At 42.7% G+C, this 12,500-nt stretch overlaps 1 protein-coding gene across 4 annotated transcripts in view; it reads right to left on the bottom strand.

The window, feature by feature from the left end:
- NCKAP1 (NCK associated protein 1) overlaps positions 1 to 12,500 on the bottom strand; it is a 189,948-nt gene that overhangs the window by 34,883 nt on the left and 142,565 nt on the right. For all 4 annotated transcript variants that reach the window (XM_040357629.1, XM_040357631.1, XM_040357630.1 and 1 more), the window contains 4 exons: positions 12,054 to 12,185; positions 8,008 to 8,226; positions 4,707 to 4,837; positions 1,588 to 1,685 (listed from right to left, as the gene is read on the bottom strand). In XM_040357629.1, the coding sequence (XP_040213563.1) occupies positions 1,588 to 1,685; positions 4,707 to 4,837; positions 8,008 to 8,226; positions 12,054 to 12,185 (580 nt within the window). The remainder of the gene's footprint in view (positions 1 to 1,587; positions 1,686 to 4,706; positions 4,838 to 8,007; positions 8,227 to 12,053; positions 12,186 to 12,500) is intronic.

Genomic DNA, 12,500 nt, shown 5'->3' with positions numbered 1-12,500 from the left:
ACATATAAAATGGGTGTTCCAAGTCCTTTGCTAGTAAAATAAATAAAAAAAAAGTAGATTTTTACGTGTATATGAGAAATGTCAGAACTGGCCCAATACTGAGGTAGTTAAAAAAAATTGTTGCAAAGGGTAATGCCCTAGACTAATGCACCCTCCGTTTCTTATTTTTACAGTCTTTCATTTGGGTTTCCCCAACCTGTTATGAGTGGCAGCACAGCCTGTGCGGAAGTTCAACCAGTTTGTATCTGACGGCAGATTCCTCTCAAGCGCAAGAGATTTTGTTTCCTTTTCCGTTTACAAAAAAACTGTAGCTGCTTTTTTTTAATTGACAGATACTCACCTGTCCCAGGTTCCAGTGATGTGCTCACCCCAGCCATTCCTCTCCTCAGTCTTCTGTCCCTGGCATTTCAACTGTAGGAACTCGGCTGTGACAGCTTGCGGCTTCACAGCTGGGTGCCTGCCATGCTGCACATTGTGAATGGTCCCGCAGTCTTCTAGGACCCCAAATGTGTCCTGGGTGACTACGGGTGGCAGGGAGAGAGAAGACCTTTTGCTCGGATCGCAGTGGGCGTGGGAGCGGGTACCTATCAAAACCAGGTACCCACTTCGTATCCCCAAAAAAAAAAAAAAAAAAAAAAAAAGTGTAATTTGGGGAAGAGAAGGCCTTAAAAGCAGAACGTCCCTTTTGGGTGGACCTCCGCTTTAAGCATGACCGCCATGATGCCCAGTAATGCATTTTCCCAGCCATTGAAGAGGTGTGCATTATACATGGATAAATTATCAGTTGTGGAAGTGCACCGTTTCTCTTTTGCACCTCCCTTGCATCTTCCCAACAGCTTTACCTTACAACAGTGCATTTACCCAGGCACTGAAAATAACACTTAAAGTACAACTAAAGACAACACTTTCTTTTTTTAGGTTTTGGATAGAGTGGAGAGGATTTTGAATACCATCAGATTTTTTGTGTTGTCTGTGTCCCCATTAGAGAAATCCCCCCTCTATTAGTCCCGTTATCACTAAAAGTGGGAAAAAAAAAAAAAAAAAAAAAAAAAAAAAATTTTGGGTGGTCCCCAGAACAGCATTAGAGGGCACAAACTTTGGTGACCGCAACGACAACCAGGGATTGCCTTACTTTAGAGGCATTTTCTTTCACTTCCTGTTTTGGCTATGGGAGAGGAAGTGAAGGGAAATCCCAGCAATGTGGGACAGACCACATTTTAAAAACATATCTTGCAAGGGTTACAACGCTCCCTCACTCTATGGCCCAACAGGCCATATTTACAGGATTTCCCCCATGTGTGGTAATTACCAAGGCAGTGAAACTGATCAATTCACCTGTGAAAAATAATGGAAAGCCTGAAAACATGGACTGTTAGGGGTACTTGAGGACTGGGGTTGAGAAACATTGCTCTATACAAAAAAAAAAAAAAAAAAAAAAAGTTTGCCTTAGTTCTACTTTAAACCTTACACAAAGTCCCATATCACAATTCAATTTAGGTTTCAACAAAGCTTCAGAATAGAACATACTGTGGACATAAAAGTATATCACATGTTTCAACAAGAAAAATTATTATTTTAAATTAGTACCTTAAGTTCAGCCACTTGGGAGGAAATATGCCACATGAGACTTTCACTAAGGAACTTCATGCCATATGGTCCCAGCAGTTCCGACAATGCTCTCATCTCTGCAAATAGAGCACAATAGATAAAATAGTATTATATTACCTGAAAACTATAAGTAAAATGCTGCGTGCATTAAAAAAAAAAATTTGCTTAAAAGAGAATTACAGTGTACTCTCAATCCATGCATATTTTTGCTATTGCAGCAAAAATTCCCAGGCGCCTCCAGCACCTACTAAACATTCATACCATCATGCCCAGTCATTTAAATGGATGGCCTGTATTCATGCCAGACCCCAGCCATCTACAGTAGAACAGACCAAGCCATAAGGAATGAATGGGCAGAGGGGCATACATAAACAACTGCTGGATGCGATCAGGAGTTTTTGGTACAAAGACTGGGCAGTGCCAAGCAGGGGCACACAGTAAGGATCTCAGGAGAAGGGATGAAGGTACGAATGTTACTAGGTGGATGCCTTCCTGAGGGTGAGCTTACATCAGGGCTGAGGTCTCTTTGCCCTGCCATTATCTGCCTACATTACACAGAAAAGCATGGTGACCTACAGGTGGGTCTTAAATTATTGAATAAAAAAAATCTAAAAGGTTTTGTTTTACTAGAACTTTTGTCATAATTTTGGAGGAAGGAGGGAAGGGGCAACCAGGAAAGCAAAACATAAGCATATTAAACATCAACTTTAAGACATGGCAAAGGATTCCCAGAGCACTATGAGTCAGCTAAAGAGAAAGCAAAAACAGACTATACCACCAATCCTCTAACCAAAAGCTTGGACTAAGCTGATAGGGGGCTCTAAGGATAGAGTTATTAACTTCTTCAGACCCGTGCTATAGTCTAATGACGGCTACAGCGCGGATCTGAAAATCCAACTGGACGTCAATTGACGTCCGCCACTTTGCACGTTCCCCACGCGCGCAGCGGGGAAACTCTGTGTTGGCCGCGTCCCTTAAAAATAAAAAATAATAATTCTGTCCCCTATTTTGTAGGCGCTATAACTTTTGCGCAAACCAGTTGCTTATTGCGATTTTTTTTTTTTTTACCAAAAATATGTAGAATACGTATCGGCCTAAACTGAGAAAAAAAAAAAAATGAGTTTTTTTTTTTAATTGGGATATTTATTATAGCAACAAGTAAAAAATATTGTATTTTTTTTTTCAAAATTGTCACTCTTTTTTGTTTATAGCGCAAAAAATAAAAGCCGCACAGGCGATCAAATACCACCAAAAGAAAGCTCTACTTGTGGGGAAAAAAAAAGGACGTCAATTTTGTTTGGGAGCCACGTCGCACGACCGCGCAATTGTTAGTTAAAGCGACGCAGTGCCGAAAGCTGAAATTTCACCTGGGCAGGAGGGGGGTATATGTGCCCAGTAAGCAAGTGGTTAAAGTGATGTACTTGGCCACACCCCCAATGGCTGCCTCCTTAACCAATAGGAATGTTTGTGAAGCAGACAATCTGAATCACAAGCCAATATTAGTGCGGTGCTCCGTGATGCATTCAAGTTGTAGCAGAAGTGCATTTAAGTTACCTGAAATACCTGCTTATAGCAGTTATCTTTGTTTCTGTCAACTACTGCCTGTCAAGCTGGCTTTCCCGATGGTGGAACAATGGACCATGCCATTAAAAGGTCTTGTGAAAGGTCACCTATAGTCTCCATAAGAAGCACAATTGTGGCGCAGAGATTTAGATTACTTTATTAATCCCAAAAAAAGGAAATTATTGATATTAATCCCAAAGACAGCGCACCATCACCATTTAATTTAAGTGCCTGAATAATGACTTGCTTGACAGGACCACCAGGAATTTTTCTAATGAAAGACGCAGATTTATCATGAAATTACATTAAAATGTGAACATGAATTACTGTATTTATTGGCGTATAACACTCACTTTTATACCCTGCAAATCGGTTGCAAATAGCGTGTGCGTGTTATACGCCGATAGTGCAATTTGGACTGCCTCGGAGAGAATGAGGAGGGGGGGACGAGCGCCATCAGATTACATACAGCGGGAATCTCCTGTTTATAAGCAGCCTCTGTAATAGGAAGTCCCGTCTTCTCAGCCGGCATTGGACCAGTGTTCTGTCTATCATAGAGGCCAGCCCAGGAGGCGGGACTGTATTAAAGAGGCCACGGAATAAACCGGAAATTCTCGCTGTATGTAATCTGACGGCACTCAACCCGCCCCCCCCCTCCCTGTCCCCTCTGAGTCAGCAGTAATCTGAGGCAAGATGAGCATTGATCAGACTGCATTGATGGGCAATGGCGAGGCTGCAGATGGGCATTGATCAGGCTGCATTGATGGGCACTGACCCTTATTTTGCTTCAAAGTTCTTTATTTGAAACTTCCCTCTTAAAATGAAGGTGCTTGTTATACGCCTGTGCGTGTTATATGCCGATAAATATGGTATTTAGTGATGGAGTTTGAATATACTTTAATCTTCTTAACAGTACATTTCCATTGCAGTTTACAGTTAGATCTGTCTGGAAGACATCGAAAACAAATTAAACTTCAACAATGGACCTCGGGCCATGGTGGTGGTCTATACAGTTTGTGAAAAGGACTCCCACAAAACTCATGTTTTCTATGTAATAGGCTCACTTTTTCACTATATACAGAGCCTGGGGTTAAAGTCTCGACATCTCCCAGCTCTTAGGTTTACTGCACCAAGCCTTTTACAATATTCATATGATGATAATAAAAGTCATATCTATTTGCTGGACATGTAATATTTCTCTCAATACAACACTGGATCAGACCATTGGACATAAGCATATTAAACAAATTTAGCTATAGCTCGTGAAATATAAACTATTAACCTGACAAAAATTAAACCATCACTGTAAACTAAAGGAGGATAAAATAAAAAATCCCTGTAAAAATAAAAATAAATGCATCAGTTCTGCTAGTTTTTCCTATGACTACACCCAGTGCACATTCAGTGCCAGCAATGGTCTATGCGAATCATTAACACTGCTTGCATAGCAAGTTAACACGCTCTCATCTCAAAAACTGGTACGAAACAAACACAATCCAGCTTCCTCTCAGCTGCTTCAATCTTATCTCACTTACCAGATATGTCCGAATACTCCTCCGCATTGAAGGTTAGCTCATTCTCTGTGGGAAGATTTACAAAGGCTTTCATTGCTGGAAAATAAGCTATGTGGCCATTGCTAACTTGCCTCAGTAGTGTTTCCAAATACCTAGAAGGAAACAGAATGTGATAAGTTTAACATGGGTAATTCTCTCACATTAAAGTAGATCTACAGAGCAAATTGCAGGGACTCACAGAGAACTGCGGAGTGGTGCAGCCATCTTGGATTTTTCTGCACCCTTTCGACTCGCAGAACTGACCAGAGCACACAGAAAAACATTGTTTTCTGTATGCCCCTTCAAGCACTTCTCCAGTAAATTAAGAACCGCCCCAAGTGATTGAAAAGACAAAAGGTTGTTTATCCTAATGCATGCTATGTAGGGTTGCACAGATACCGATATCAGTGCCGATACTAGGCATTTTTGGGAGTATCGGTACTCTGGAAAATGCTCCAATACCCAAAGCCGTTACTGGAAGCAATGCCAGTTTCGGAGCGAAACACCGTCTTACTCCTCTGGCTGGCTCCTCAGGTGGGTGCCATTCCCGCCTAGTTCTTCCAGTGGCATCGCTGGGGGGGGGGGGATGGGGGACGACGAGTATCGCACCCAGTCGTATTTAACTTGAGGTAAAAGCCTGCATTAGTGGCAGAACTCCCAGCTCGTCCAAGTCCCGTCCGTCAAAAATGATTGGTAGCTAGGCAGGCCCAGCAACCAATCAGGTGCATGGAGGCCCCAGCATTCAGAGGAGAAAGATACAACTTCCTCCTCTGAATGCCAAGCTGCTCTGTCTCCATCTACTTTCCACTGACAACAGAAGGTACTGGAGTCTGAGGAGACTATCTGGACTGGGACACTGCTGCTGAGCTGGATGGCCAGGAGTCTGAGGGGGTCCCGAGTGCAATCTGGACTGAAACACTCCTAAAGAAAGTAAGCAGAGCTTCAGTGATTGTTGTACACAGATTAGGAGAGGGGCAGGAATCACACAGGTGTATTCTAGGAAGAAGGGAGGGAGGACAGGATTCCCCAAAGCTGTGTACATTGACACACTGCAAGTTCACCACACCACTTGTACCATGGCCGCAGTCTCTGACCGTCTCCGGTAACCGTGTCTGCAGTCACTTCTGCCTGAAACCGCCTCCTCCTTCCCTCAGCCAGCTTTCACCTCTGACCCATGTCTCCCAATGACCCTCCCATCCTCCTCCTCCCCCCCCCCAGCAATTACAGCCTCACCCAACCCAATTCTCTCACTCTACCCTCACTAACCCCTCTACTCCCCCCAGCCTCACCCAACCCAAACCACTCTTCTACCTACTCTTCCTAGGCAATCTGTATCGGTAATTGTCATCAACGAGTTTGTTATATATATATATATATATATATATATATTTTTTTTTTGAGTATTTGTGGTAAAAAAAAAATGGTATCGGTGCATCCCTAATTCTGTGCATTAAGATAAAAAGCCTTCTGTGTGCAACAGCTGCCCCAGCACCCCCTAAGACTTACCTGAGCCCAATCTAGATCCAGCAATATTTTAGGACCGTCTCATCTGCCGGGACTACCATCCTCATTAGCTTCCGCTGCCGACTATAAAAGTCAGGCAGCCAATGAGGAGAGAATAAGGGTGGGGCTGGGCCACGGCTTAGTGTCTGAATGGACACAGGGAGCTGTGGCTTAGCTTGGGTGCCCCCATAGCAAGTTGCTTCTGTGGGGGCACTCAACAGGAGGGAGTGGCCAGAAGCACCGAAGAGGGACCCGAGATGAGGAGGATCCAGGTACTCTGTGCAAATCCACTGCACAGAGCAGGCAAGTATAATAAAAAATAAAATAAAAATATATATATTTTTTTAAACTAGACTTTCCAATCACTTTAAAGGCAGATCTGGCTATTCCTTTAGTGGTCTCATCTAGGCTGAGAAAAAAAGATCACATACCTTTTATTGCCACCACTTATGTCACAACTGTGAAGCAATCCCTAAGCAGTTGTGACATCTGTAAAAATCCACTTTACCCTCCTTGTAGATCCTTTAATCCCTCCAATCCACATTAACCATTTATTCTATAGCCTGACCTCAGCCATGTGACAGTACTTCGTCACCATGTCATGACACTTTCATGTGGGAAGGCAGTGACTTCATCCACTTGGGTAAACTCAGACACCGGAGTGGACTCCTGCAGTGGATAGGTGCAAGGAAGCATGGATCCGTAAGCATAACTAGGTGGGCGGGCATGTATCAGGAGGAACCTTAGCTTTTTCCTAAGCCCCCATTCACACCTAGGCGTTTTGTCGCCTGTAGTGTGACGCCGCAGCAGCCCCGAGACGCTGGAGGGATGAAAACACATTGCCCTCTATGGAGATGGTCCACGCCGAACGCCTGAAAAAAAGTCCCGGACCTTTTTTTCAGGCGGCGTTCGGCATAGGAGATGTGAACCATCTCCATAGAGGGGGTGAGGCTGCATTCACAATCGCGGCGTTTTGTCGCCGCAAATCGCGGTACAAAACGCCGCAATTTGTCGCCGCAATTCGGGGGACAAAACGCCACGATTTTGTACGCCTAAGTGTGAATGCAGCCTAAATGGGCAAGGTGACCATGTCTTTTTAAAAAGAAGACGACGACACTTCTGCAATGTACATTCACCCCACCATGTTTTCTGAAATATTCATTGAACTTTACCATGATAACATTGTATAAACTTTACATATTTTTTAATGGATGCTAACATTACTATCTGCTGCATGTACAATATTTCAAAATGATAAGTGCAGATATCTCTTTCTATTTAATGCTTCAGTAGGGATGCCTTGGATGGATGGTTCCTCCGATTTCACTTTGCATATTGCACGTTAGTGTTTTAGATTTTCAACATTTCTTGTATTCATCTTAGGCAATATATGTATGCAATATTAATTAGACATCTATGCCATAACATTATTATAATCCATTTATTTTGAAATACAAATGTTACCAAATGTTTACTGCTAAAATACATAAAAAAATAAAATAAAAATTTGAATAAAAGAAATAGCTGAAACGACACACTGAAATGTCAATTAAACAACAATGCAGTAACAGAAGATGTAGAAGAAAAAGAAAACACTGCATACAAACCTTGTCCCCCTTACTTCTGCCTTGTGCACAGAATATCCCCATTTTGAGGTTTTTGAGAAAGGTTGAAAAGCTGACATTTGTTGAAAAGACCTCAGCAGAGGAATACACAATTAAAGTTACACATCAAGAAAGGCATCTCCAGACTTCAAAAATCTGTCAGTGTGAGTACTTACCAATTAGTGTACAAACTGGTGATTGTTGGCTCTCCATGGCTGTCTAGATGTTGTGTTTGTTGAAGCAGAACATTGTTGAAAACCCTTGTGATGTCAATCTGCACATAATTTTCTATTGACTGGAGCACAGTCATGTAGGCTCTTACGCTAGTTAATAGCTCTGAGGGTTTCGCAATCTCTTGCGTGGCCTGATTGTACATGGTCATGCCAACAATAGACCTGTGTGGCGGACAATACATGAAAATATTAGCTAAATCTCTACAGCGGAATTGCCAAAATCCAAACAGGAGGGAAGACATAGCTTATTGTCCAGAGGGTTGCAATAAAAATTTCTACTAAGTTTTACTTCATTTAACCATATAGAGAAAATTAACCCTGTAGTATACTTTTAGTAAATTAAATTAAATTAAATTCAATTAAATTTAATTAAAAATGTGATCTACAGCCGCTACCAGCCACCTCTAGTGTTGGCTGATGGCATATGCCATAAGGAAAAGAAGATGCAAACAAAATCTTCTAGGCTGGAGGTCCCAGTGCTGGAAACTCCCATTTATTAGCAACCCCTTGTAATTTACTTTACACCTTTGTGCAGGATGTGAATAAAATACAGGTGCTGAACTAGATCCTGTGGCTAGGCTATGAACATTGAGGCATATACATATATTTGAAAATATACTGTTACCTTGACCATGCAGGGAAGAAAAAATGCGTGCCCCTGCAAAAACCCAGAAAACTCCCTCCCCCTAGCTCCCCCTCCCACACTTGCCTTACTTGTGCTTCCTTTTTCACAACCGACACTAAAATCACTAATGTCAGAGACCAGGGAGAACAGCGACATCACATCATCAGTCATGCGACAGTCCTCAGGTCTAGCAGTCTAATGCTAGGCATGAGCAAAGTCAGGGTAAGTCACATGCACCTTCATACCAGGTAGCATTGCCAGGTGTGATAGAGGAGGGAGCACTGGCAAGGTAAGCAAAAAAAGGATCGGGGGGAGGCTACCCACTGTTAATTCACCAAGGTGACAAGTATCTTTAACAAAACGTAAATTAATTTGAATGCATTCCCTCACTGACCACTGTAGCTGCAGGCACCATGAAGGATTTCATCCTCAAATTCACAGCAGAAGCACCGACGCTGTCCGGTTTGTTCTCTCTGCAGCTCAGCTCACCACGTTCTACACGGCTCTTTGTTAAAATTAACAATTAGAGACCTTATCCTTTCCGACACCATTGGTGTAGCCCACTCCTTCCCCTTTTCCTTTATAGATCAAATTCCTTTGGTTTGCATACTCCTTTGGTACCGCTCCTGTGAAACCAGGACCAAGACCCGCACCTTATTAGGGACACACCGTCTTGACATTGATCACTACTTTATAATGGCTTGGTACCTGCCGATTAAATCTGCTTCACCCAGCAGGGTGTCGTACTTTTCCCCCTAACATTCACATTTAATGGTTCACATATGTCCGGTAAATCAAATCCTTTTTCTTGGTTTGGCGGTTCCTCCTATTTTTCCGGATTGAATTGCAGGTCATAGTTGTTGTGGAGTCTTTAGACTACAGTTTCCTGCTCCCCCACAACACTGTAAAGGGTCCTCTACCGGTTATATCATTAATGTACGTAGACCTAAACCACTTCCCGACCGCCGCATGTATATGTACGTTCACAGAATGGCACGTGCAGGCAAATGGGCGTACAGGCACGTCCTTGCCCTCTAGCGGGTGGGGGGGGTCGGGACCCCCCCCCCCCCGCTACATGCGGCGGTTGGATTCCCGCGGGGAGTGATCCGGCACGACTGCGCGGCTATTTGTTTATAGCCGCTCCGTCGCTCCCCGGAGCTGAAGAACGAGGAGAGCCGTATGTAAACACGGCTTCCCCGCGCTTCATTGTGGCGGCTGCATCGATCGAGTCATCCCTTTTATAGGGAGACTCGATCGATGACGTTAGTCCTACAGCCACACCCCCCTACAGTTGTAAACACACACTAGGTGAACCCTAAATGTTACAGCGCCCCCTGTGGTTAACTCCCAAACTGCAACTGTCATTTTCACAATAAACAATGCAATTTAATTGCATTTTTTTGCTGTGAAAATGACAATGGTCCCAAAAATGTGTCAAAATTGTCAGAAGTGTCCGCCATAATGTTGCAGTCAAGAAAAAAAAAAAAACGCTGATCGCCGCCAATAGTAGTAAAAAAATAAAAATAAAAATGCAATAAAACTATCCCCTATTTTGTAAACGCTATAAATTTTGCGCAAACCAACCGATAAACGCTTATTGCGATTTTTTTTACCAAAAATAGGTAGAAGAATACGTATCGGCCTAAACTGAGGGAAAAAATGTTTTATATGTTTTTGGGGGATATTTATTATAGCAAAAAGTAAAAAATATTGCATTTTTTTAAAATTGTCGCTCTATTTTTGTTTATAGCGCAAAAAATAAAAACCGCAGAGGTGATCAAATACCACCAAAAGAAAGCTCTATTTGTGGGGAAAAAAGGACGCCAATTTTGTTTGGGAGCCACATCGCACGAGCGCGCAATTGTCTGGTAAAGCGACGCAGTGCCGAATTGTAAAAACGCCTTTGGGCATTTAGCAGCATATTGGTCCGGGGCTTAAGTGGTTAAATAAAGATTAAAAAAAAAACAACAATTAGAGACATTAGAAGTCTGCAAAGTCAATTCTGGGAGGGGAGGGGATGGTGAGCTGAGCCGCTAAGAGATTGACACGATTGCATCTGCAGTGAAATACGAGGAGGAGAATTGCTCCACAGTCCCTGATGCTAATGAGAGCTTGTTTTAAAGCTCATTTACTTTTGAAAGTGAATAAACGATAAAATAAAAACAAGAAGGCTGTACAGAAGTGTTTGAAATGTCTCAGAGCTTCTTAACCCTACATTTGGGCTAGGCTAGTGACTTCCGAAACGAATGAAGCCCAGGTTTTAGCATTATAGCCAGGGAACCAACATCTTCAAAGAAAATGTCCGCAATAGCAGCATTCTGCCCATTCTTTCCTCGTGACAGTCACTTACGGCAGTGGTCATCAACCCTGTCCTGCAGGGCCCACTAACAGGCCAGGTTTTATGTATAAGGCTGGGTTCACACTACTACACTACTTTCATCCTACTTTGCTCTGCTACATTGGTCCTACATTTATCCTACATTGGTCCTACATCCATCCTACTTTCATGAACAGGATACTACTTTGGTCCGACTTCAATGATATTCAATGGGCCTGAAGTAGGATCAATGTAGGACCAAAAGTAGTACAGGGAGCATTTTCAAAGTCGGACCGACTTGTGTAGGACGCTACAAGACGCTCTCATAGGGAAACATTGAACACAGAACAGAGCAAAGTAGGAAGTAGTGTGAACCCAGCCTTAAGGGGATGTGAAAAATAAAAAATTTGAATGACCACAGCCTGGCAACAGGTTCACTTAGGCGCGTTCTTAGAAAAGCAAGGGGAGCACTCTGCAGAAGGAACCAGTCTGTTATTTTCGACATGGACCCTAGTCAAATTTTACCCCACTACTTCCATCTGATGCTGCAAACAGCATAGCTAAAGCAGCTATTTAAAAAAAAAAAAAAATGTATCAATAGTTTTTTATTTATTAAAAGTATCACAAAATAACCAGGTGTCGTGTTAAAGCTGCTAATTTAACAGCAAGAGAAACAAGAAGGCAATGTCCTGCTTAATCTACTAAATGTCCAACCTGTAGTCATTCTAACAGAACATAATTTCTCAGTGGCAATTTACACAGCTGTCCCTTTGTTTTATAAAGCCAAAAATCTATCACTGCAAGACACGTGTCTGTTGCAAGATGCAGAAAATTATGAAAATTATGACTATAACTTTTTCCAAAGACGCATTCCAATGAAAGCCTTGCACATCTTTATTTCAACACTTCAACATGACTGATTGCTCAAGAATTCCACACAATTTTACCTCAAACATTCTTTTATTTACTGAGCAAGTCCAAATTTCTGTGATTTTACTTTTTGGGAAGCTAATAAAACACTGCATGGCATAGCAAGCACTCACTTACTTGGTAAAGCGAATTTCCAAGTGCGAGGTCAGATACTCTCTTGGCGTGAACGTATGTTCCCACACCACCATATTGGGTGCATAGTTAATGGAGAAACAAAGCTCTGAAAGTGCTGTATGTAGCTTATCCAAACTAAGGGAAAAAAAAAAATGAAGAAAAATTGTTATAATAATGTACAGAGGGGTCCAACCATTAAGACCCCTTTCACACTGAGGCGCTTTAGCGGTAAAGTGTCACTAGTTTTATAGGCGCTTTACCGGCGCTGTGCGAGTGTTGCACTTTTTAACACCAAAGAAGGGGTTAACAGTGCCCGAAAATCGACGCTTCGGCAGAGCTGCCCACTGATGTCAAATGGCAGGGGTGGTGTAGGAGCACTGCATACACCGCACCAAAGACGCCGCTTGCAGGCGCACCGACCCAGAGTGAAAGCACTCAGGCTCAGAGGCA

Source organism: Rana temporaria, chromosome 6 (assembly GCF_905171775.1).
Source record: "Rana temporaria chromosome 6, aRanTem1.1, whole genome shotgun sequence".
Lineage (NCBI taxonomy): Eukaryota > Metazoa > Chordata > Amphibia > Anura > Ranidae > Rana > Rana temporaria.
This window is presented reverse-complemented; position numbering and strand designations above follow the sequence as displayed.